At 50.9% G+C, this 25497-nt stretch overlaps 1 protein-coding gene and 1 long non-coding RNA gene across 4 annotated transcripts in view; both read left to right on the top strand.

Moving 5' to 3' along the window:
* WDR1 (WD repeat domain 1) overlaps positions 1–16689 on the top strand; it is a 41269-nt gene extending 24580 nt beyond the window's left edge. For all 3 annotated transcript variants that reach the window (XM_030801434.1, XM_030801436.1, XM_030801435.1), the window contains 10 exons: positions 3858–3935; positions 4225–4305; positions 4662–4895; positions 5742–5829; positions 7084–7240; positions 8821–8908; positions 12010–12120; positions 13075–13248; positions 13553–13697; positions 15542–16689. In XM_030801434.1, coding sequence (XP_030657294.1) covers positions 3858–3935; positions 4225–4305; positions 4662–4895; positions 5742–5829; positions 7084–7240; positions 8821–8908; positions 12010–12120; positions 13075–13248; positions 13553–13697; positions 15542–15648 — 1263 coding nt within the window. In that variant the 3' untranslated portion in view covers positions 15649–16689. The remainder of the gene's footprint in view (positions 1–3857; positions 3936–4224; positions 4306–4661; positions 4896–5741; positions 5830–7083; positions 7241–8820; positions 8909–12009; positions 12121–13074; positions 13249–13552; positions 13698–15541) is intronic.
* Positions 16690–17969: 1280 nt separating this feature from the next.
* LOC105738298 lies at positions 17970–22872 on the top strand. The gene is made up of 2 exons (XR_001114083.2): positions 17970–19741; positions 21133–22872. It is a non-coding gene; the product is annotated as an uncharacterized LOC105738298 (long non-coding RNA).
* The last annotated feature ends 2625 nt before the right edge of the window (positions 22873–25497 follow it).

Consider the following 25497-nt stretch of genomic DNA (forward strand, 5'->3'; position numbering starts at 1 on the left):
GGGCACCTACGTCCCTGGACTGTGCTGGGCCCCTCCTTTGCCCCTGCTGGGTTCTGGGGCCAGGGAGGGACACATGACACCACCCTGCCAGAGCCTGTGGGAGGCGTCCGCAGAGGTGAACCACAGACTTGGATTTGGGGTCCTGGGGTTTGGGCGAGCAGGAATGTCCTCGCTTCTGGGACCTGGAATTGGAGTAGGAATGTCCATGTTTTGACCTCAGGGAGCCACTGAAATGGGCACTTGTTACAGGTTGGAATTGAACAGTGGCTGAATAGTTTTCTCCATTTTGTAGCAAGAGCCATCAGCATCCACTGTCGCACCCACTCATCTGGGCTTGGGTGATTTGGGCATTTGGGGTGAGCTCTTTTCTCAGTTCTTAACTCATTCGTCAGAAGGACCCAGGGGTCAGCCAGGCCCAGCCATCTCCCTGGCCCACTGCACTTCAAGGAAGCTTAGGCTGGCGTGGAGTAGCCAGTGCGAAGTTAGCGGCAAGGCAGGGCTGTGCTGGCCAAGGAAGCGGAGTTGGGCAGTGAGAGAACTCGATGTGCTGGTCAGAGGTCTAGGATTCGAGCTGTGGTTATGTCATGGTAAAGGTCGTGTGACCTCATCTGGAAGGAGTAGTGGTGCATACACCCGTGTCCACCCCCCGCCCAACAGGGGGTCTGGAAGGGCTTTGCCTCAGGCCCTCCCACCACTGCCTTCACTGCAGCTGGCTCCTTCCTGCAGCTCCCTCAGGAACTGCCCTGTGAGGCCCTTTGACACAGGGAATGTGGACCCTATGGGCTGACATAGACAAGGGACCGTGGGCCATGTTGACACAGACAGGAGGTGGACCCCATCGGCTAACCCTGACGGGAACAGGCCCTCAGTGCGTGACGGCTCCCTCTTGGTGGGTAATAGCAGAAGGGGGGTTGCAAATGGGCCTGCGGAGTTAGGGATCTGACCTCTGAGATGACTCTGGGCTGGAGCACCCCCAGGCTTGCCGAGCAGCTGCCCAAGGCCCAGGAGCCAGCGCAGCTGAGATGAGAGCTCTGGACAGGAAACTGGAGACCAGATTCGTGCAGGTGATGTGGCTTGAGTTACCAGCAGCTCCAGGCCTGCTGTTCTCCTGTGAAGAATTTGCCCGCAGGCTCTCCGTGGCCCCTCTGGGGGTAAAGCGTCTCTGGAGGGCCCTGGAGCCCCATCTGGAAAGTTGGTTTTCACTCTCAGCAGCTGAGTGGATCGGGCCTTCTGGGGAAACTGCTTTCCCCAACTTCATGTACCTAGAAATGCTAGAAAACTTACAACACAGACCATTTAAGCAAAGAAGGCCAGCCTTAGAACTGTGAAAAAGGTACAAAAGGAACTAAAGAAGCAAGATGCAGAACTGCGCTTAAACACAAGGAAGGGTGGCCTCTAGCACCAGAGCCAGAGAGGACCGTGCAGTCCCGTGTCCCCCATTCCATCTCCTAGTGAGCCCTGGGCCCGCCTGGGTACTGCATGCCTTGTAGTTCGGCACTGCCTTGCCTGGCCAAGCCTTGCAGCACCCAGGTGCTGGGGGCAGGCAAAGGGCTCGCCAGCCCCATCGCTCATGAGCTGATCACAGACCTGAGCCCAAGTTCAGACTGAGCCAGCCTGGTGCTTCCATCCCTGTTCCTCGTGGGCGGTGACCACAACCTACAGAGGACGAGCTCTTCAGTAATAGAACGGAATGCAAGCACCAAGACAGCACTCCCTGAAATGAGGCAGGGAGGACAATCTGCTCATCCACTGGGATGGAAACATGACTGTCGTTGCCCTCAGTAGCTCCCGAGGAGCACTAGGACTCCCCTTGTCAGAATGTGTGATTTCTCGGGCTTTCATCTGAGTTAAAACACGGGTCAATGAGGTGGGAGATCCTGGTTCAGGTGCAGGGCCAGGGCCTGCTGGGCCTGTGTCCAGCCTGACCCCAGCCGTGAGCAGGTCTTGGCAGCACCCTGAGGAGGGCTCACCTGAGGCAAGCAAGTTTGGGTTGTTGGCTGGAGGAAATGGTTTAATCTTTGAAGTGCAGGAAGCCCAGGGTTGCTTTGTTCCACAGCTCTGGGGTCGCATCACTCTTGGGCCTAGAGAGATTTCTGGGGCTGGGAGTGGGCCTCTCTACGAGAACTGCCTGCCCTGGGGACATTGCCAGACTGAACCGTGTCTGTATCTTCTGCTGACTCTGACGGACTTTGTGGGGACATCGATTTCCTTGAGGGTGGCCCTTGGGACCCCAGGCACCTGATTCCTCTTTCTGGGCCTACGTTTCCTCATTGGTGAAATGGGCACAGCTCACCTTGGTGGGTTATTACATGAGTGTCAGAGGCAGCATTGATGACGTGTTAGTCTGCTGCAGCTGCCATAAGAAAGTTTGTTAAGCCACAGATTGGGTGCCTTAAACAATGGAAATTTATTCTCTGGAAGTCAGAAGTCTGTAGTCAAGGTGTGGGCAGGGACGCACTCCCTCTGAGTCCTTCCTTTTCTTTCCCAGATACTGACTGCCCTGGGCGTTACTTTTTGAGAGCAGAACTCCCATCTCTGCTTCCAGCTTCACTCCAACTCTGTATCCGTGTCCAGATTTCCCTCTTACAAGGACAACAAGTCCTGCTGGATTTACAGCCCGCCCTAATGACCTCATCTTAACTGGATTGCGTCTGCAAAGACCCTATTTCTGAATAAGGTCTCATGGGGTCCCAGGGTTGGGACTTCAGCATGTCTTTTGGAGAGGCACAGTTCAACTGAAAACATTACACAATCAAACACATGCAGGTCCCCCACACAGGTAGTTCATGCTTTAAAATTAAGTCTGTGATTTACTTCGAGCGCGGGGCAGGTTATCTGCCTTGGGTTGAATTGCTTTTCCTGAAGGTTAGTGTCCGTACCCGCTGAGCAGCGAGCCCTTCCTGTGCCGAGAGAGTTGGTAGCACTGGATGTGCATTTGCTGGGTTAGCGCCGCCTGCAGGTGGGCAGCAAGAGGGCAGGGCAGGTGTTGGCAGCTTTGCGACTGCTTGTTTAGAGGATCATTCTCTGATATAGACTCTTGTTGACTGAGGAAAGAATGCATTCATTTCCTTATTCGAGTAACAGAGTCGCCCCTGGAAGTCATGTCATTTCCCTTTAGTCGTTCAGGCTCTTGTTGTCGATGAAGGTCATAATCATTGTTTACCTTTGTTTAAAAGTTAATTATTGGCCGGGCGCAGTGGCTCACTCCTGTAATCCCAGCACTTTGGGAGGCTGAGGCGGGGGAACACGAGGTCAGGATATCGAGACCATCCTGTCTAACAAGGTGAAACCCCGTCTGTACTAAAAATACAAAAAGTAGCCGGGCGTGGTGGCAGGTGCCTGTAGTCCCAGCTACTTGGGAGGCTGAGGCAGGACAATGGTGTGAACCCGGGAGGCGGAGCTTGCAGTGAGCAGAGATTGCGCCACGCCACTGCACTCCAGCCTGGGCAACAGAGTGAGACGGGGCTGGGGCCGCCAGGAAGAGGCCTCCTGGTTTCAGTCATCGCGAAGCTTAAGGATCGGGGCTTGAGCTCTTTCAGAGCCCAGAGGGAAGAGGGTGGCTGCTGGGGGCACCTCACTGTGGGGGGCATAACTGGAGGTGGTCTGCCTCGGCTCGGGCTGATCAGCTTTCCCAGCAGGTAGAGCGGTCAGCGTGGCAGGCAGGCTGGAGCAGACTCCTGCCCTCCACTGAGAGACTGCCCGGGATGTTTATTTAAGCTCTGAAATTTTCTAGTGGACTAACAGTTCACACTGATGAACAGCTGGAGCTACAAGCAGACTGTATTTCATAGAGAGCATTCTTGAACCTAGAGTCAGGCCTGCGGCCCCTCATCAGGCAGGTAATTGTTTTCCTGCAGGACCACAGCCGCTTTGTCAACTGTGTGCGATTCTCTCCTGATGGGAACAGATTTGCCACAGCCAGTGCTGACGGCCAGGTAAGAGCTGGGATGGGTTTTGGGGTGGGGAATGGCTTGTCTGCCTGCTCCTGTGACTGCTCAGAGCCACAGGCTGCCTAATGCTAGTCCTGACGTGCAGAACTTAGATGTCGCCCTCCACACCTCTGCAGACGTGTCGTCAGAGCCCAGTAAATGCATGTCTGCTTTAAACCACACTGGGAGCTCAGTCTATTAGCCCTGATTTTCTAGAGCCACAGTCCATGGAGAAACTGCTTACTCTAGAGGGTGTTCACACACACGTGACCCACACGTTTTTATTTCTTGGAAGATATACATCTATGACGGGAAGACTGGGGAGAAGGTGTGCGCACTGGGCGGAAGCAAGGCCCACGACGGTGGGATTTACGCTGTGAGTATGAGCGTGTTTCCCGGCCTAGTGGTGGGAATTTGGCCGAGTCCATGTGTCAGTCCATCCATACTCACTCCGGAGTTAGACAAAAACTTGAAATGAGGGGCTACACGTCGGGGCGGTTTTATGCCTGTGCCCAGAAAAGCTTTAAGGTCGCAGTGAGGTGATGGGAGAAGGTAGTGGCTGGAACAGGAAACCTGGAGGCAGGTTTTGTCCTTGCCTCACTCACATCCCACCCCGTCTCTGGGCTCCTTCTGGCCTACTCAGAAACAGTCGCAGTGGACAAGCTGCTTTTTGGGGGTCTCTCTCCAGTCTGTAGTCCTCTGGCACATGACACACTGCTTTTTTCTGAATAGATTAGTTGGAGTCCCGACAGCACCCATTTGCTTTCTGCTTCTGGGGACAAAACTTCCAAGATTTGGGACGTCAACGTGAACTCCGTGGTCAGCACATTTCCCATGGGCTCCACAGTTCTGGACCAGCAGCTGGGCTGCCTATGGCAGAAGGACCACCTGCTCAGTGTCTCCCTGTCCGGGTACATCAACTATCTGGACAGGAACAACCCCAGCAAACCCCTGCGCATCATCAAGGTAAGGCCTGCCCTGGGGAAGGCTCTGCCCCCTGGGTCGGCAGGGAAGAGACCAGAGTGGCCGGCAAGGAAGGGGAACCGAGGGGAGACCAGGTGGAAGCCAGAGAGGTGTCCTCAGGCCTCCTTGGCCCTTAGGGTTTTGGTGGAAGGCTGGGATGCTGGTTGCTTTCTTGGGACAAGAGTTTAGCCACGGTGGCAGGCCAGGTGCCAAGTTCCCCTTGAGCTACTGTGAGAGCTGGAGAGTCAGGCCTAGTGGTTCGGGGCAGTGGCCATCGCCCCCAACTGTTGAAAGCGGTTACTTCCTGCAGGGCTCGGCCTTTCCCCGAATTGGGAGCGCGCAGCCTGTGCTTTACCCAACTGCAGGCAAGAGCAGAAGCTCACTGAGCACCAGGGCAGGTGACGGGGCATCGCTGAGGTCCAGGGGCAGGAGGAGGAGCAAGAGCAGTGGCCTTGGCCGTCAGCACTAGCTGTGGCAAATCTGTTCCCATCAGGAGAGAATTGCACACAGTTGACAAAGCGGCTGTGGTCCTGCAGGAAAACAATTACCTGCCTGGTGAGGGGCCGCAGGCCTGACTCTAGGTTCAAGAATGCTCTCTATGAAATACAGTCTGCTTGTAGCTCCAGCTGTTCATCAGTGTGAACTGTTAGTCCACTGGAAAATTTCTTAGGGCTCGTGGGCCATGCATTCAGGCAGCTGGGGATACTGGGGCCTCAGAACACCTGCACTGCCATGGATTGAGGGGCGTCCGCCCCCTCCATTACCCAGAAGCTTTGTTGGCGGAAAGCGGGTAGCAGAGGGCAGGGCAGTGTGTCCTCAGCTTACTCGCCCAGTGTGTCTCCTCCACAGGGTCACAGTAAATCGATCCAGTGTCTGACGGTGCATAAAAATGGCGGCAAGTCCTACATTTACTCTGGGAGCCACGACGGACACATTAATATCCTTTGACTCAAAGAGCTGGCTCCGGAGCTGCTGGCTCTAGGGGGAAATTTCCTGTTCCCACGGTGCCAGAGGCCAGGCCAGCCAGGTGGCTTCAGCTGCAGCCACAGCTACACGCTCTTCTGACCAATGTGGCCTCTAGGGGTGGCCTGTCTGTACATGGGGCCCTGGCAGCTCCAGGGCTTATACTGAGGAGAAGCCATGGGCAGCTCCGACCTGATCAGTCCCTTCTTGTCGTGCAACCCTGAGAGTGTGGCTTAATGGCCCTGAGCTTGGGCTGCCACGCCCTCTGCCAATGGCAGCTGGCGCCAGCCTTGGCCCTACTCCACACGGTGGGATTCTTGATTCCTAGAATTCACAAGTACCTGGACACCCTTACGTTGGGTCCCCTTGTTTTAAAAATAGGAAAACCAGAGCCCAGAGAGCTAACGTGCCCTCCCCAGAGTCACGCAGCCTGTGGTCCACAGAGCCAGGGCTGGAGCTCCTGCGAGGTGCTTCGTGGCCCTTTGGTGATGTTCTCTGGAGGTATTTGTGTCCCGCCTTATAAGTCCTTGTCTGGGTTTCTTTAAATGAGTCCTGGTTTCTCCCTGATGATGGGGGCTTCTGTTGTGTTTTTGCTGCATGGCCTGGGACTGGTGACACCCTGCTCACGGGTCTGTCTTGAACCTTGGAGCCACCATCTGCAGACTGCCTGGGCAGGGATGCCCACACACGTTGCTGATGATGGCACCTGCTGTGCGTTGTTCTGCTGCCCTCCCTGAGCACCATGCTGTGTTGGAGACTGCCTTTTGTGTGGACAGCTCTGGTCTGCATGTGCTGTACCTCCCAGAGGGACTGTCCAGGACCCAAGGAGGTCCCCCCAGTGCTGGGAGAGGAGGGAAGACATGCCACCCTCTGCCCCCGAAACGTAAAGAAATGTGGGGTTTCTTTACCCAGGCAGAGGGGTGCGCCTGCCTGATAACTAGCAGCAGAGGAGACCCCGGAGTCTCCCCGGCTTGCTGGTCCCCGGTGGGCCTCCAGCACGGCTCCCTTTCTGCCTCATCCCAGTCCCTGTGTGGTGCACCCACACTTCAGATACCTTTCCTAAGAATGTGTCAACAGTGGACACTGCAGGCTTCCCAGAGGGAATGGTTATGTCCGTTTACAATAAGATTGTCATTTGTTGATGTAAACGGAGAATCTTAGGACTGAAGCCACACCTGAGAGCACCCAGCAGTCCCGGGAGCCGGGCTTTTCCTTAACCCTGCCCTACATTACTGGGATTCAGAGACAGGGGAGAACGACTCCTTCGCTGGGAAAGGCCACACGAACCAGGTGTCCAGGATGACTGTGGACGAGTCGGGGCAGCTCATCAGCTGCAGCATGGACGACACCGTGCGGTACACCAGCCTCATGCTGCGGGACTACAGGTGAGAGCACTCAGGTCTGTGGGGGTTCTGGATGAGCCTCAGCTCCCCGCAGAGGGCTTGCGCCTCCAGCAGTTCCTGTTCTGGAGGACGCCTCACCTGCTCCTTTCACCTTTCCCGCCCCGTCCCCAGCATTGTTCTCCTGTTGTCAGCCCTGAGCCCAGCAGGGTCTGTGTTACAGGTCCAGGTGGTCTGGGTGATGCTCTTGCCCACAGACGACGACCAGGTGTGGACTCTGCCCTGGAAGCAGGGGCAGCAGATCACAGCCCTATTCTTCGGGAACCTGCTGCGGTCTCTCCCTGTCTCCCTTTCCTCATCAGTAAAGGCGGGTACAGTGGAGCCTGCCTCAGGCTGTTGCGGGTTAGGTGAGCTTGGCACAGGGCAGGTGCTGAGTACAAGACAGCATTCCCTTTCTGCTCAAGGGTGAGATGGGCACACAGTGATCTGGTTAAAAGACAATGTCTTGTTTGTTTTTGCTCTTGGGCCTTTGATTGGCAGTCAGTGGAGCTAGGAGAGTAGCAGTTTGCAAGTGATCTGAAGTCCTAAATGCAGTTGGAGGGACTTGTAAGGGAAATGATCCAGGCCCTGACGAGGTCACTGCACATCCAGTGTCCCCACACCCAGGTCTGACCCCTCCTCTGACCCTACATTTCTTGTGTAGACCCCTTTGTGACCCGGTAGTCCTGCCTAAGTCGTGTTGCCTGAGAGATGGGGACTCCTGGGGCCTGTTGATGGGAGCCTGGCACAGGGTGCAGCACGCAGCTCCTAGCAGGTGTGCTGTCCTTGTAGCACAGGCCCTGCCTGCCTGGCAGACTGGGCATCTGTAGGTAAATTGGGCCTTCCGATGAGTGGCAGAAGCGGCCCCAGAGCCCAGGCATCTGGGCCCTGGTCCTCTTTCTACTGCCCTGTGGTGACCCCACTCTTAACACGTCCCATAAAGGTCTTCCCTGGGCCAGATAACCGAAGGCAAGGCCCTTACAGAGCCAGCCTTGGCCTGGTGACCTTGCTGCGGAACCTTTGGGGATGCCACACTTGGCCCAGTGACACAGAAATTTCCTTGATTGTCTCAGTTTTCAAGAAGTTTGTGTGTATGAGTCTTTCTAGGACAAGTTTTGATAGCATTGGCCAAGGCTAAAGATAACATGATTTTCACCCATTAAAGGTAACGGATTCTTAAAAGTTACCCATCCATTTTAGGGAGCAGAGCTCAATTCTGTCTGTGCTCAGTAAACTCCAGAGTCTTTAGCCAACAGACAGGGGGAAAAAAGCCACATCTGGGTGTAATGAGGGCTTACCACAGATAAATAAGAGCATAAACAATGCCCTTCACTGCCTCCTGCCACTCCTACCCACCCCCCACCCCTCCCCCACCGGGCCCCCATTATTATTTATAATCTCTTTGCACCAGAGTCATGGGTCTTTTTTTCTACCATCCCATATTTTAGCAAGTCTCTCCAGTACAGATGGCAGTAGAATTGCCTTCTCCTAAGGAGCAAAACTGCTGTGGTTTAACGTAAATATGTATGCATACCTACACTGAGCTGCTGCAGTGTCGAAGTAATGTGCTTCCTTTCTCTCAACAGTGGACAAGGAGTTGTGAAACTGGACGTTCAGCCAAAGTGCGTAGCTGTCGGCCCTGGGGGATACGCCGTGGTCGTGTGCATTGGGCAGGTAGGGACCTGGCTTAGTGTTTGGGTTGGAGCCTGCAGCTGTGTGGTGCCTGCTTGCTGAAATTTGACTCACATCCCATTTGACAGTTGCTCTAGCCAGTGTTTTGGTTGAGTGCTCATTTGCACTGCATTAGGGGATCTCATATATTTAATCCTCACCACCATCCTGTCAGTTGTACAGATGAAGAAATGGAGGCACGGAATGGAAAAGTTGGTTGTCCAAGGCCACAGCTGGTCAGAGGGCAGAGCTGGGATTTGTCTCTAAGCCTCAGACCACGCTGCGTGCCCGTCAGCCTGTAAGGTCTATGAGAGACTCTGTGGGGTGGGCCTGCCTTTGCTCCTGTTCACATCCCAGCCCTTCTGCGTTGTAGCTGTGTGACTTCTGGCATTTACCTCACCCTTTCTGAGCCTTAGTTTCCCATCCCCAGCACTCACAGATCCAGGTGATTATGAGGAAGTACATGTAAGGCTCCTCACACCATCTTGGTTCCTCTTACAGATGAGGAGGCCGAGGCCTAGAGCAGCTTGGTACTTTCCCGCATGCAGAAGGGTAGCACCTGATTCCCTAGCCTGGCTTCTCAACCCAGACAGCGGGGCCATCTGCACACCTTGGGAATATCCGGACCAAAGCCACCTGAGACCCAAGCCTGACCCACTTTATACAGAATTCTGCCCTGCAGAATATATTATCTGCTGGCGGGCTTAGGCTTGCTGGCATGTAGACCGGGGAAGGCAAGGGGCACCTGTTGGCACGAGTGGCGAGCCCTGCTAAAGAAAGCTGCTTTCAGGACCCTCTGGCCCTCCTTTGCCTTGTGAACTTAATTGCTTTAGGGAGAGTGGATTTCTCTGCGTCCTAGATAATAAGAAATCCCTGCCAAGTAATTATTGCAAACAGCCTGGACAGCCAGTGGGGGTGGGGAGGTGCAAAGGGAATCCACACATGGAGTGCCTCGAGGCCTGGGGGAAATGCTACAAAGCAGAGTTCTAGAAGGCTGGCAGGTGGCCTGTCTCTACAGCAGGGCTCTTCCCAGCCAAGGGGTCTGCACATGGGGCTTTGTGGGTGAGGGGATGAGGCCTAGGGCAGAGTGCCCTGTGTCTCCAGACCCAGGTTTCCTCATCTGTAAAGTTGTGGTCATCATAGGCCACCCTTTCCCCTGAGGCTGAGAGGATGTTCAGACGGGCCCAGGTGGCGCCTGCCACCTGGGAGGTTAGAAAGGACCCCGGTAGGGTTGTGGTGTGTACGGGACAGGCTCCAGGTCCCTGCACCTCCTCATGTGGCATTTCTCTGTGATCTGCTGTTACCCGATCCTCCCAGGGCATCTGGAACCCCTGCTCTGGGTCAGAATTTTCTGCAGAGCTCCCTGTCACCAGTCAAAGGGTTAGGAGGGTGCTGGGAGGGGCCTGGGATTTTAGATCAGGAAACAACCAGGTTCAAGTCTCATGTCGGATGAAGCTTCAAGCAAATGCTTAGGCCCTCATTCTTCACCTGTGAGTAGGTAAGGCCACCCCCAGAGCCAGGCAGATGACAGAGGTGCGTCTTCAGTAGTAGGTGTTAGTCAGGGCGCTGCTGCCATTCATCCCGATCCACCCACAATCCACGCAGAAACAGAAGCCCAGAGGGTAGGGGCAGAGGCTGCCTGCCCTCATGACAGCTAGTGGCGTGGATAGGGGCACACTGGGATAAAGGCAAAACTCAAGAGATGAAGGCCACTCTGTCTGGGAGCGGTAGAGTAAGTTAGAACCGGAAGAATTGACAAGGAGGGGAGACAAAAGGAAGGCCTCTGCTGCACGTGCCAGAGGCAAAGGCCCAGTGTGGGTGCCGAGGCTTGGATTCTGGGCGAGTCCCGGCTCAGCCTGTGGGAACTGGAACCTTGGGCGTGCGGCATAAGCACCGTACCCCATTTTCTCCTCTGAAACGGGGAACCCGATCCCTGCCTTGTGGGGCTGGAACACTCACAGCAGAGCGCTGGCACGTGCCCAGGGGCTGTTGCTGTTTTTGCTTACTGTTGTTAGTACCTATCTTACCCTGAACATTGACTCCCATCTTCATGACAGCCAGGCACCACTGGCTACTGAGGCCCAGGATGGTTATGGGCGGTCCCTTCATCCAGCAAGCAGCTGTGCTGGGGTCAAGCCTCGGTCTGTCAGTCTTAGGAGCCCTGCCCAGTCAGCAGTGTGCCGTGGGGGTGTCCCCACTGCAGCCCAGACACCTGAGTACTTGGCACCCTGGCAGTTCTGAGGGCTGACCGGCATGGCTCAGCCCACGCTGAGGACGGTCTCCTGCCTTCTCGCCAAGCAGGTCAGGAGTAAAGACAGTGTGGGGCTTGTGTGGCAGCCACCATGAGAGGTGCGTGCTTCCCAGTGGTCTTGGGGCATCAGGAGAAGCGACCCCGGCCCCAGGGAGTAGGCACCGGCCTCCAGGCCACTGTGCTGTGCTGCCATCTGTCCCTCTCCCCCTGCGAGTCATGCTTGGGTGGAGAGCAGAGTGTGTCTGTAGACTAGAGTGTTGCAGCTCCACTGCCATTCTGCTGGAGTCAGAGGCGGATGCTCCACAGCTGGGTGCCTGTGTTGTCTCCTGGGCGCCACGAGGTTCTCCTCCTGTCCCCGGGCTGTAGGAGAACCACGCGCTGAGGAACTCTGTTTCTTTCTTTTGTTCTAAGAAGCCAGGACCTAGAATCCCGTGTGCCATCTTCTTTTGCACTGTTGGTTTGGGGCCTTGTTGCTCCCCAGTGCTCCCATCCTGACGCCTAGGAGTACTGTTCAGCGGAGTGCGTTTATTTCCCTCACTGACTGGAGGAACTAAGTTTCAGAGGCCAAGTGACTTTCCAAGAGGTGGTGCTGTGGTGACAGCCGTGGAAGTAATGTAGTGATGACAGTAATGGTCACAGTTAGTTGTGTTTCCTGCCCCACCTGACTGAGGGTCACAAGGCTGGGACTGAGTCCAGGTGGTGTGGCTCAGAGCCCCAGGTGGCCCTGCAAAGAGGTTGGGGATGGAGCCAAACCCAGCTCCAGTGATCCCCAACAGGGATGCGCCCCTCCTGCCACTGAGGGCTTTGTCCCGAAGGGCTGGACCGCCTGACCAGCTGCCTGTGTGTGCCACAGATTGTCCTGCTGAAGGATCAGAGGAAGTGCTTCAGCATCGACAACCCCGGCTACGAGCCCGAAGTTGTGGCAGTGCACCCCAGCGGGGACACAGTGGCCGTTGGGGGTGCGGTAAGTCGCTTTCCTCTCCCCTGTGCCCTCTGTCCTTGGCATCTGGGTGATTTGGGGACAGCGTGAGCTGTGTGAGTACCGGGGCTGTCTCAGGGAAGGCGAGGGGTCAGGGGAAGGATGGGGGGAGTGGGGGCGAGGGACCTGCTCTGGGGCCCAGCCACCTCCTGCCACCCAGAGCTGGAGCCTTCCCCTGCCCTCCTCGGCACTTCCCCCACCTCACTGCCTGGGTGCCCACAAGACTGTGGACAGTGAGGTAGAAGGAGTGCCAAGGAGGGGACAGCTGGGGCTCAGAGCCAGCCCCATGAGTGGTGGGTGGAGTGCAAGAAGGTAGCAGGTCAGGAAATCAAGGAATGGCATCCCCTGGGGCTGTGCTCGGCTCATAGGTTGAATGAAGAGTGACAGAAATTTCCCAGCATCTTCAAGGTGCAGTGCTAACCAGGCATTTTACACTTTCCCTTGAGTTCTGCCTCGGCGTAATTTTCATGCCCTTGAATTTGTGTGCGCAGCCTGGTCACAGTGTGCCTGGCCAAGTCCTGAGTGCTTTGTAGAAGAGCTCATTTCCCCTCCCCAGCCCAGGAGGGCAGCCCTCCGATAACCCAGTCCTGCAGCAGGCGTGGCGGTGGCCTCCATGCTGGGGGCTGGATGGGTCTACGTGCTGCCGGGTCCTTAGGTGCCGGATGTGACCGGGGCATGGAGTGGCTTCCTCCACCAGCCAGCTTGAGGGCCTCAGGAGACCAGCGGTGCCCCGAGGTACCGACAGCCGTTTTCAGAGAGCTGCGTAGGTTTCAGGCCCATCCACGGGAAGAGCCATGCCCAGCGCCTGGCATGGGCCCGGCAGAGCAGCAGTCAGTCGGAATGGCACAGTTTCTTAAGCCCTCGACCCCTCCCTTCACAAAGGGTGGGTGTGGTGTGTGTGTTCGGGGGTGGCTCACTTCCTCTCTATCCCTGCCGTAGGATGGCAACGTCCGCCTGTACTCCATCCTGGGCACCACGCTGAAGGATGAGGGCAAGCTCCTAGAGGCCAAAGGCCCCGTGACCGATGTGGCCTACTCCCATGACGGCGCCTTCCTCGCAGTGTGTGACGCCAGCAAGGTGGTCACAGTGTTCAGCGTTGCTGACGGCTACTCAGTGAGTGGCGGCGGGCTCCTCCTCTGTCCCTGTGCTGGGCGGTGCAGGTGGCAGTGGGAGGTTATCCGTGATTTGGTGACCTTGAGCTGAGCCTGTCTGAGCTGTAGCTTTCTTGCCTCTACAAGTAGCAGGTCCCTCGTGCCATGCTTCCGAGGAGTCAGTGGGTTTGCAGGGGTCACTGGCGTAGAGTTAGAGCCTGAGAAACCTGGGTCCTCGTTGTCGCCGTGAGGGGTAAGCGAGGTGATATGGGCAACTGTGGTCTGAACCTGACCTGCCACCTCTCTTGTTTTCAACCTGCAATTAGGAGAACAATGTTTTTTATGGACACCATGCAAAAATCGTCTGCCTGGCCTGGTCCCCAGACAATGAACACTTTGCCTCCGGTGGCATGGACATGATGGTGTATGTTTGGACCCTGAGTGACCCGGAAACCAGAGTCAAGATCCAAGGTGACTTCCACCCCCAGGCCTTGGCAGGGACCACCCATGGTCCAGGGCTCCACAGGCCACTTCACTGGCTGTCCCCTGGCTGCGGTCCCCAGCGCTAAGTAGCCTCTGTGCTTGTAGACAGGTGGCCCAGAAGAGGTGTGGGTCTCCTTCCCTCCAGCAAGCACCAGCTGCGCTGCTGGCCGTACTGAGGGACCACGGGGGTCCCACGCACAGGACACCTGCTGAGCTGAGTGAAGGCCTCACTTTTGACATCTTCACTTTCCCCACTCACCCCTTAAATCCCACCTGGGACCAGGGTCTCCCGCTCCCTAAGATAGCCACGTCCAGTGTATAATGTGCACCTCATGTAGTGTGGAAATTTCCTGGTAGCCACATTTAAAAAGGAAACAGGTGAAATGATTTGTAACAGTAGATTGTGTTTAGCCCCACATGTCATCATTTCTCCCTATGGGGGTTGTGATGTCCCCACGTGGCCACGCACGTATGGGGAGGCAGCTCTGTGTTGTCCAAACCCTCCCCTCCCCGAGTGCCCCCTACCGCTCTCCTCCTAGTGTGTGGTCAAGTCCCCTCATCCATTCTCCTTGAAGACATCCTTTTGTGTTAAACATTAATGGGGCCCTTTCCTATTTAAAAATGTCTGAGCCCACCCCCCAGAGCCCATTCCCCAGCTGCAGGCTTCAGGTGCGGGACAGGCAAAGAGGGAATGCAGCCCAGTCTGGAAAGGAGGAGACACAAAGCAGGTTTCAATGTCCGTCTTGGTTTATAAGGCAGTTGACAGTCTGGTAGTGAGAATCAAACAAGTTCATGAATGAAATGGATCCAGAAAAAAATACAGCAAGAGCTAGTCGGATAGAGATTAGGGGGTTGGGGTCTATGTCTTCACTGTGAGGTCACAGGCCACCAAACACGAAGGGACCTCGGCGTCGGGTTCTCTCATACAGATAGTGCACCTGGAAAAGAGCCAGCCTGGTGATGTGGACAGAGCGCTAAAGCCTGGTGCTGTGGACAGAGTGCTGAAGCCTGGCCTCACAGCCAAGTCATGCTTGATGGTTGAAGGCACTCCGAGGCACCTGTGCCACCCGCAGGTCAAGGCTTTCTGCATCAGGGTGTATGCCGTGCCAGGCAGGGGTGGGGGCTGAATCTCACCCTGTCTGGGTGGGGCTGCAGATGTAGAGGCTGGGGGCCACCCAGACCTGGGGAGCAGAGAGCTAGTGGGAACCCCCTTGACTGTAGCTGGGAGCCTCCCTGGGCTTCATAGGCAGAGCCAGCCACAGAGGAGCCATAAGCGCACAGGCACCGTCTCACTGTTGGCATCTCGGGTGGGTGGAGGCAAGATGATAGGGAATCAAATCTGTTCACCCACGGTGTGACTGTCACAAGAGGGGAAAGTCAGTGATCCCCCCAGTCCTGTGTTTTCCAGCCTCTTATTGGTTGTCATGCCTGCCCCATTTTAATAGGGCATGGATACAGTGTAGCTGTTTGTGTGTTGTCTGCATGGCATCCCTTTTATACGTAGGAAGACATTGTTATTTCACTCCCTTGGAACTTGATTGTCAAGACTTGGAGAGAGGGAGCCACTGGCATCTGTAGGTGGAGCCAGGGATGCTGCTAATTACCCTGCAGCACACAAAAACGAGGTACCCGGCCCTGGGGTTCAGGAGTGTCACGCGGAGAATTCAGCCCCACTGCCACCATGCCAGACTCCTGAGTTACAATGATTCGTGGCCATTTTGTTGGGGGCCCTGGAGATGATTTAGGCACAGGTCGTTCCATCTTCCTAGTCCAAGATGTACATCGATGCAGAGAAATTTGGCTTTTCGTTAAATCGCACCCTTTCTTCCCAGATGCACACCGGCTGCACCACGTCAGCAGCCTGGCCTGGCTGGACGAGCACACGCTGGTCACGACCTCCCATGACGCCTCTGTCAAGGAGTGGACAATCACCTACTGAGGAGCCCCACCCCCGCCTCTGGATGGACCGAATCAGGGACTAGAGTTTAACTGCCGCGGAACATGTCATTTCTCTATTTCTGTGACGCGCCCCCATTCCTCCACCCCACCGCAAAAGGCAGGAGGGCCCCGTCATGACCCTTGTCTCTGCAGGGTGTCTGTACACGTTCTTCTGAAAGCTTTAGACAGGAACAGTTTGCACATGAAAAATAAAGCGAGCACCTAAACAATGTGTGGCGCGTAACTAAAACCCACAGCCCAACCAAACCTTGAGAATGCGGAACATTCCAGAGGCAGTAGCCTCCAAAGCACACAGAGCCACTGGCCCCACCGTGGCTCTCACTGTCTGTCAGGGGAGGTTGTACAGGTGAATGAGCCGGGGGGCTCATGTTCCTGCCTGCAGAACATTTCTGTACTAGTGATAAGAGGGAATATGCATTGCAGTTCAGCAAAGCCGGAATTCTGTGTTAAGCAGATGTCTGTCTCCCTAGTGTGTGACTCAAACCTTGTGGCTGCCTTCAGAGCGCCACCTCCAGATCAGATGGGGACACACAACCCCTGGATATGTTTCATTGTCAGATTTTGTGCTTGATTTTAGGAATGGAATTGTGGGTTGTTTTGGTTTCTTTCCTTTTTTTTAATGTGTCTTAACTGTTGCCTGTCAGTGTTTACAAACTAGTGCGTTGACAGCACCATGTCCAGGTTTTTAGAACCCTTGTTAGCCAGACCAAGGTGTCTTAGTCACCATTTCACCATCATGCTTTGATGTTCCCGTCTTTCCCTCTTCTGCTCTCAAGAGCAAAGGTTAATTTAAGGACAAAGATGAAGTCACTGTAAACTAATCTGTCATCATTTTTACCTTCCTTTTCTTTTTCAGTGCAGAAATTAAAAGTATAAAGCACCGTGATTGGGAGTGTTTTTGCGTGTGTCGGAATCACTGGTAAATGTTGGCTGAGAACAATCCCTCCCCTTGCACTTGTGAAAACACTTTGAGCGCTTTAAGAGATTAGCCTGAGAAATAATTAAATATCTTTTCTCTTCATTGTGGATCACTGACTTTGTGTGATGGGGGTACGTGGGGCGTCTGGGTGGGGAGGAACGTTTGTGGGATTTTCCTGGCTTTAGAGGTCTTAGCAGCCTCAGGCAGGAAATGTTTGGAACACAGGATTGTCAGATCCATCGTGTGGTGGAAGGGAAGCCCCAGAGAAAGGGCTGGAACCCTCGGTTCCCACTCCTAACCATGCCGCCAGATCACCCTGTGACGTGGGTCACATCCCTGCCCTTCTCTGGGCCTAAGTTTCTTTGTCAACTGAAAACACTGGACTAGATGATGTCTATATCCCATCTACTTCTCAAATTCTTAGCAGCCTGTATAGCTTTCAGGTAAGGAATAGCACACATTTAGATGTTAAAAATCAAATTCCCAAACATCCAAATTCATTGCAAAGTGAAAGACACTGTTCTTTGAAAGTGCCTTTTGTACTTTTGTAACAATTATAAAGTTGTCTAAATTTGTAATCCCAATTTAAAAAAAAAAATCTTCAAAGAGTCTAATGATACTGCTTCTTAGAAAAGTCAGGGGATAAAATGTTAGTCTATAACATCTGAAGCTGGGGCTCCCTCTTAATAAATTCCACAAATGACTTTATTCCTATGTGTATTTTGGGTTAGGAACAAGGTACTTTTCACATCAATGGTAATGGTGAACCATTCAGTAAATGGTGATGATAAAACTGGGTGACAAAAATAGTCTTGCTTACCTTGTCTTTGTAGCAAAAACTGTAAGAGGGCAAGAAAATACTGAATTTAGTCACAAACACGAGTGTTTCTAAGAATGACAAAAATGGTAAAGAATAGAAGTGATACATTTGACTATGTATTTTTAAAATCTGAAGAGGGAAAAGCCACCAGTCCCAAAATCAAAAAAGACAAATGGCACAAAAACTTTCAACATGTACTAGACCAAAGGATATGTTCGTTTATCACCTGACATAATTTGTCTTTAATACAGGTTAAATTTTTTTCATGGATATTATGTCCATACATGGGAAAGTTTTCAAAATATATGATTAAAAACTAAGTTACAGAATAATGCAGGTAGTGTGGCTCCATTTGTGAAAAAAAGCCACAGACTCAAGGTACAAAACAAGGCCCTGAGGCTTAGAAGATCCATGGCAGAAGGGAGGATACCTCTTGTTCCTTCATGTGATGAAATTAAAGGCATAAAAAAATCTCTACCCAGGATCTGCATCAGTTTCAAGGAGGAAGATCTTTATACTCACAAGTAAGCTTTAAAGGAGAAAACTAAAGCTACTTTTTATCCCTGGAGAGAAAAAAATGCAGGCAGCATTTTCAGGCTAATTGTTGGCAATCTGTGATCACAAGGCTAAGCACCAAATTGGAGTCTTTTGGGGAGAAGAGAGAAGCTAGACCCCAAGGCATGACCTAGATGGAGCCAATCCTCATAATTGTCCGTTCAAGGCAGAATGATACCTTCATGCACACCAGCTTCATTCTGCAGACCAGCTTTGGCTACCGGGAACACTGTTCAGGATTCCAAGACCTTGGGCTGCAGTGGAACTAGACGTTGCTCTGAGATCAATCAGCAATGACCAGCAAGGATCAACACCTGTGGATGGAGAGGGGCTGGGAGGGTGCAGGCATCTCCTGTCATGCTCATTGGCCAGCTTAGAGACTTGCAGACCTGGCACTCGCCCTAGAGGAAGCAGTGTAGTGAGAAAGCCAGACTAAGGGATGTTGGATTCTGTTTCCAGCTGTGACACACCGACCTCTTGGTAAGAAGAAGCTCAACTAGAAGACTTAGATCCTAAGAGCCTCTTGGGGATATAGAACAAAGTCTGCTTCCATTGGGGCACCGCCCTTGTGAAATGATCATGTAGATAACATGCATTAGGACAATTGGATCCGTTTTTGAAAAGTGAATGTGTGTGTGTGTGTGTACACCTGTGCAGACTGACGGGGTATGGTGGAATCGAATCCCTGCTGCAAAGTTTTCACATTTACAGCTGATCACTGCATTAACAAAAATGTGTTGATCACCAAACTGACATTGTTTAGCATAACAATTTTTCTTCAAATGATTACTGTGTTAGCAAAAGGATCTCTTGGGTTCAACCTTATGGGAATTTGGCCAGTGTTTGAGCCTATTCGAACCTCATGGATCATATCTGGACCTCTGAGAGCTGGGGGCCCCTTTGTGCTGTAAACCAGTACAATGTAGTGCTCTTGACACTAGGAAATTATTGAATACCCCAAAGAGCTTTTGGTTATGTGTCCTTCCAAAAATGGAAAGACAAAAAATTTTAAACCTTTATTAATGTCTCTACCAAGTCTAAACCCATTACATGTTATAGCAAACTTTAAAGAAAAACCTTTTTCAAAACAATAGAAGAGTAAGATTGTTTTACATTTTGGAAAATCTCTCACGTCTGCCTTTTCCATTCAATGTGTGAAATACATTTTTTTTTTTTTTTTGGAAATACGTGAAGAAAATGGTCTCCCACAGATTCACAGTTGGAAAAGGAATAAGAACTTGAATAGCATTTTCAGAGAACTGGATTTTCATCCTTGGCACTATACCAAAATCCAACAAGTGAAAATTTCTTAAAGGTTCATGCAGTGTGAAATCTGAAACCCTATCAATGAATCTTTTAGCCCCCCTGTCAAAATCCACTTGGAACACAACTTTTATCTGTGTATGATTTTGTGCCATTCTTTGATTATTTGAAAAAAGTGATTCATTGAGTTATGCTAATCTTTCAAATGTGGACAAATTTCAGAAAGTATTTTTAAAAATCACATTTCTACAGGTAACCACCAATCTCAACAGAAACATCATTTAACTGTTAACCCACTGGGCTCACGGAACTTCCAGTTCCAAATGAATATTCCAGGTCCTGTGTCTGTCCTCGTGCTTTCCCATCATCTGTCTTGTTTGCCAGACTGAGGCTGAGTTGCATCTACATTTTGATTTGAGAAGAGGCAGAAAGTGTGGCAGAGGCACACACACATGCAGTCTTGAGGGCCACACACCCACCATGTCCACTCCCATTTTATGAGGAACTCTTAGTCAGGTGAGCATATCTACCTTGGAGGGGCAGGTGGCTGGAGTAGGAGGCTGGCAGCCCCTGGTTAGGTGGCCCCAGGCCCAGCCATGACTCTTGCTCCAGGGGAGAGAGAAGAGAGTCAGCCCACTCTTCATGAACCAAATTCTAATACAATACACCCTTGACACCTTAATTTGCCTTGCTAAGCTTGAGTTGCTTTGGAGAAGATCTGGGAATATAATTTTTCCTGACATCTCTATTAACAGTATCCTTGGATTGCAAGGTGAATTTTTAAAAATATTTTATCAATTGCAAGTGCTCATCTGCCCAAACCAAGATTTTCTCAATGCAGTTACTCTGCAGCGAAAACAAAGTGGAGAAATGTTTGATTACTGAGATGGATATGAAATTGCTGAGACTGATGCAAAACTGCAAATGTCCATGATAGGAAGCTTCAGTCCCAGTCTGTAATCTAAACTTATTTAAAAATAAAGACATAATTATTTTGATGGGTAAAAGATAAAAGGTTTTTTCAGCAACTTTGGGGATCCACTCACTGCCATGTCTTGGTCACCTGCCTCTTCTGGCAGTTCCTTTCGCTTTGTTCCCAATGCGATTTGGAGGAAGGAACACTGGGCTCGAATCAAGGACACTTAAATTCCAGACTCTCCTCTGCCATTGTCAGCTGGGCATCTTTCGCTGCAGACAAAATGCCTCTGTGGTTTTCAGTTTCTCCATTTGTTCATTTCTTTATTCATTTTTGCTGTTTTTTTGAGCATTATGTCAGATATTGTTTTAGGTTAAGGGTTAGTAATATGAGAATTACGAATTATAATAATATTAGCTGCTACTACTCACTAGAGGCTAAGTAATGTGCAGATGATGTGTTATGCACTTCACAGATATTTAGGTTCACCTGATAAAATACAGGATAGGCTGGGTGCAGTGGCACACACCTGTAATGTCAACTATGTGGGAGGATCGCTTGAGCCCAGGAGTTTGAGACCAGCCTGGGCAACCTGAGTGAGATCCTCCATCTCAAAAATAAGTAAATAAAGTAATAAAATACACAACATCCAGTTACATATGAAAGATAAATAATTTTTTAGTACAAGTATATCCCAAATATTGCACAGACATACTAAAAGCATTGTTGATCTGAAATTTAAATTTAACTGGGCATCCTGTTTTTTTTTTAACAAAATCTGTCCATGTTACATACATTGTTATTCCACTTTATTCTCACAATAGTTCTATGAGGAGTAGATGTTATATCCCCACGTAGCAGACAATGAAACGGACAATTACCAGCTGGGTAATTTTGGGCAAATGATTGAACTCCTGCAGGAAGTAGAATAGAGGCTTGAAATTAATTGTGCCTGACACTGAGCCCTGATGGAAGTTCTTTGTTATTTCAGTTGCAGAAGACGTAGGAAGACAAGCCGCAGTTATATGGTTGCTGCCTGTGAAGCAGTGAGCCACCTGTCCCTGTTTGTGTGCAGCAAATGGATGGCAGCTCAAAGGGTTAAACTGAAGATAATTGAATGAAGGGACCCTTTGGAGAGGCGCAGGTAGGATTAAGGAAGCCAGGATGGGGTGGAAGCACTCAGGAAGTAGCTCAGAAGGAAGCCATTCCCAATGCTGGGCCTGCAGACACAAGGGGTGGGAACCTGTACCCACCAAGAATGGGAGCCAAGAGTGGGAGGCTGGGGTGTATCTTGGAGCCTCCCATTGGCCCAAACCCAACAGGAGCCATAGGAGGCCCTGGTTCACAGAGCCCATCCCCAGCTCTGTAGCTGCCACCACTTGGCAACTGCCCTTAGGTGCACAGCAAGACTGAATAACCACAGTGTCCCTGCAGATGGGGCAGTCCTGTGCACGGCCTCCATGAAACCCTCCCTGTCCAGCTCCTGTCGTGTGGCTCCACCAGCTTCAGATTGCATCTTTTGTCATCATGCTGCTGCCTCCACATCCCATTTGGGCAGCTCGCCCTCCAGGGTAGCATCTGCATTCTGGGAAGGAAAGCTAAGAAGGGAAGGTGGAGGAGGAAGGGGTTAGTGCTTAGAGTAGCAAAGCTTTTTTTGTTTGTTTGTTTGGACGGAATCTCTCTGTCAGCCAGGCTGGAGTGTGGAGGCGCAATCTCGGCTCACTGCAACCTCCGCCTCCCGGGTTCAAGCAATTCTCCTGCCTCAGCTTCCTGAGTAGCTGGAACTACAGGTGGTGCCATCATACTCAGCTAATTTTTCCTGTTTTTAGTAGAGATATAGGGCTGCATGGGGATTACATGAAATACTCCAAGTAAAGCCCTAAATGAATACTTGACCCACAGCAAATATAATTAATATTAGGAATTATTGTTGTTTTTGTAGATGTGAAAGAAAGGCTGTTATCAAACTGTAAGTAACGTATACATGCTAGTTACAACTGTGAACACAGGACAGGAAATAAGTATCCAATTAGTGATAATATACAATGAATTGTGACTGCTCCTAGAGAAGCCAGGTGAAGGCCAGGGGAAATTCAGAGGACCATCTCTGGCTGGGAAATCAGGGCAGGCTTCCTGGAGCAGGAGGTCCCTCAAGACTGGAGAGGACACTTTCAGGAAGTCAACCAAGACTCAGGATGTGACATTCCTGGCAAATATCAAGGTGGAATTTAGTATCTTCCAGTGTTCTTACATGGATTCATTTGTTCATTTCTCCTGTGGAGATTAAAAAACTACAAACCTCACATTCTTTACCATAAAAATCTCCCATTTTTAAAATTCTTACATTTAGTCCTAGATTTCTGTGAGTCTTCAGTTTCCTCATTTGCCCCTGGCTATCATCATCCTACATAAAATCAGGGATGGTTGGCATCCTAATTGGCAGCTACTAGGAAAAGGAAACTGAGAGAAGATAGGATACTAAGGGTGCCACTGCCTAGAAAATCTTGTTAGATAATGATAGAAGTTAGGAGCATTGATAACAACACATGTTTTTCACTTATTGAGGTCTAAGTTTTGGGTCATCCAATTATCATCCTACTCTTTACCTTGTCACCACAAAAATGTTCTTGTTGGGTGAGTCAGAATTTATTAATTACCTATCAAGCAATTGAATATTATATCAATAAATTATGTAAATATTAATATTTTAATAAATAGCAATGCAAATTAATAGTTAATGTGATTAATTCTTAATCAGCTAATTAATTTTAAAAGGAAAAAAGAATCTTAGATGGAACATTCCAGAGATGTCCCAAGACATTAGATACCCTATGCCAAGGAGGCACGTTTTCTTGTCCCACGAGCCAGGCTAGCCCCAGGGACCCTAAACTGGGTCTTTTCACTTAGATTCTATTGCAGCATTTTGTGATCTGATCTGGTACAATGACCATTCCACTCTTCCACTCCCCTATTTTTTTTTTAAGAAGGATAAAAACCTCCTTGCTCATCATACTAGTGTCTTCCATATAAATGGTTATCAGGGTTTGTGCCTTCATAGGGACTTGAAGAGGGCAAAGCTGTTCAGTCATACAACAAAATCGCTTGTCCCCACAGGCCCTGGTGGGATGTCAGCATTATCCTTTCCATGTTTTGGTGTGGGAAATGGAATTGCAGGGAAGCTAGGTTTGGAGTAACTTGTATCCCTGGGATGATGGAAGTGGCTGCAAGACAAGAAGCCGGTTCATAGCCCAGCATCCCTGATGGGCGGGCCTCACTGCTACTGCAGTAGGACAAAGTAGACTGAAGGGTCTTCGCAATAGCAAAAGGAAGCAACCACAGGACTTGCTTTGGTGGCCTTGAGGGAGCCAAGATGGCCGCCGTCAGACACATTTAAGCTTGATGCAAGCAGATGCGGGCTAAGTGGCCAGTATAAACTGAAGTGGACTTTCGGGGCCCACCTTCTATGGTAGACACTGTTTGGACTCAAACACACTGCCATAGAGATGTGTGCTGTCTGATGAAAAAAGCACTACCCTTGTGAACAGAAGACTAGCCTGGGGTCCTGCACCTGTTTCTCACCCACTGATTAATCTTGGACAAGGTAATCATAGACCCTGAACCCCCATGCATAAAATGGCATGACACGCCCCCACCCCAACATATGCCACCAGGCTGGTGAGATGTAGGAAAGCCACATTTGGGGGGAGTTTATTAGCTAGGGTGGTTTAGACACACAGGCAAGGAATGAGTTCTTAAGAACGTAACCGAGGGCTTGTGCTCTTGTATAAGAAATACTTCTGTTTGAACTAGTGCTGCCTTCACAGAAGATCACATCATGCAGCCAAAAAACTAAAAGGGTTGTAAGGGATAATGCTGGCTGCAACCATCAATGTGGCCCCATTGAGAGCAGGATAAGGACATTTACAGATGGAGACAGACACCATCTCACTGGCAATTGAATTAGAATCATCAGCTTAGCTCGCTTCTGGTCCCATCACAGATTAATCTAAATGGCACCCCAAGGAGACATCATTTTTTAAGCAGTTTGGGATTAGAAAAGGTCACACTTCCGAGAGCGCTCCAGAGAGAAACACAGTAGCACCATTGTCTTCTGAATTCTAGCTTACCCTGATTTTGTTTGTACTGCATAAAGTCAGGTCAAGCAGTATGCCTCAAATAACTTGGATTTTTGACAATTACGCCTTCTTTCATGCCTGCCTTCCTGCCCTCCCTCTTTCAATTCCTTTCTCTCTCCTACCTCCCTCCCTTTCTTCCTTCTTTCAATTACAGCCTCTAGTTCATTGGATTTGGAAACAAAATGAATATTATTTGAAGATTGCAAAGTATTATTCATCAAAACTCAGGTTTGGCCAAATTAAATGGCCACAAACAAACCACAGTCTTTGCCCTGGGAGGAAAGCTGCCTTGATCACTGTCTCAGCCACAAGAAACAAACACATTCTTGGGTTTAGCTGACATGTCCCATAGAGACCTCATCCGTTTCTTCACTTTATGGCACATGGATGTACTAGTTATTTAGCTTTTGCTCATGTAACTTGTAAAACCTTCTCTAAGTGGCTTTAAAAAACTTGATGGGTCTCACTCTGTTGCCTAGGCTGGAGTGCAATGGTGCGATCATGGCTCTCTGTTGCTTCAAACTCTTAGGCTCAAGGGATCATCACATCTCAGCCTCTGGAGTACATGGGACTACAGGCACGCACCACCATACCTGGCTTCTAAGTGGCTCTTGCTCTTTTCAGTTTTTCCTTTCTTTTCTTTCTTTCTTTTCTTTTTTTTTTTTTTTTTAGCTGGAGTCTCGCTGTTGCCCAGGCTGGAGTGCAGTGGCGCAATCTCGGCTCACTGCAACCTTTGCCTCCCAGGTTCAAGCAATTCTTGTGCCTCAGCCTCACCAGTAGCTGGGATTACAGGCACATGCCACCATGCCCAGCTAATTTTTGTATTTTTAGTAGAGACAGGTTTCACAATGCTGGCCAGGCTGGTCTCAAACTCCTAGCCTCAAGTGATCTGCCCGCCTCAGCCTCCCAAAGTGCTGAGATTATGGTATGAGCCACCATGCCCAGCTCTTTTCTTTTTTTTCAGGCTTTACTTTCAACCGGAGAACACTCTCAGCAGTAGCTTTTGCTGTAGCAAGCAGTGTTGACAACATCCCTCTGGCGGGTGACTTCCTTGAGTTGGCTTCCTCAACCTCAGCACAACCAACTACTCACATTTCAGGTGGGACAGTTCCTTGTGTGGGGGCTGTCTTGTACATTGCAGGGTGTCAGCGGCATCCCTGGCCTCCATTAGATGCCAGTAGTACCCCTTGCCCCAGTCGTGACAACCAAAAATCTCTCCG

The sequence above is a fragment of the Nomascus leucogenys genome, chromosome 20 (assembly GCF_006542625.1).
Source record: "Nomascus leucogenys isolate Asia chromosome 20, Asia_NLE_v1, whole genome shotgun sequence".
Taxonomy (NCBI): domain Eukaryota; kingdom Metazoa; phylum Chordata; class Mammalia; order Primates; family Hylobatidae; genus Nomascus; species Nomascus leucogenys.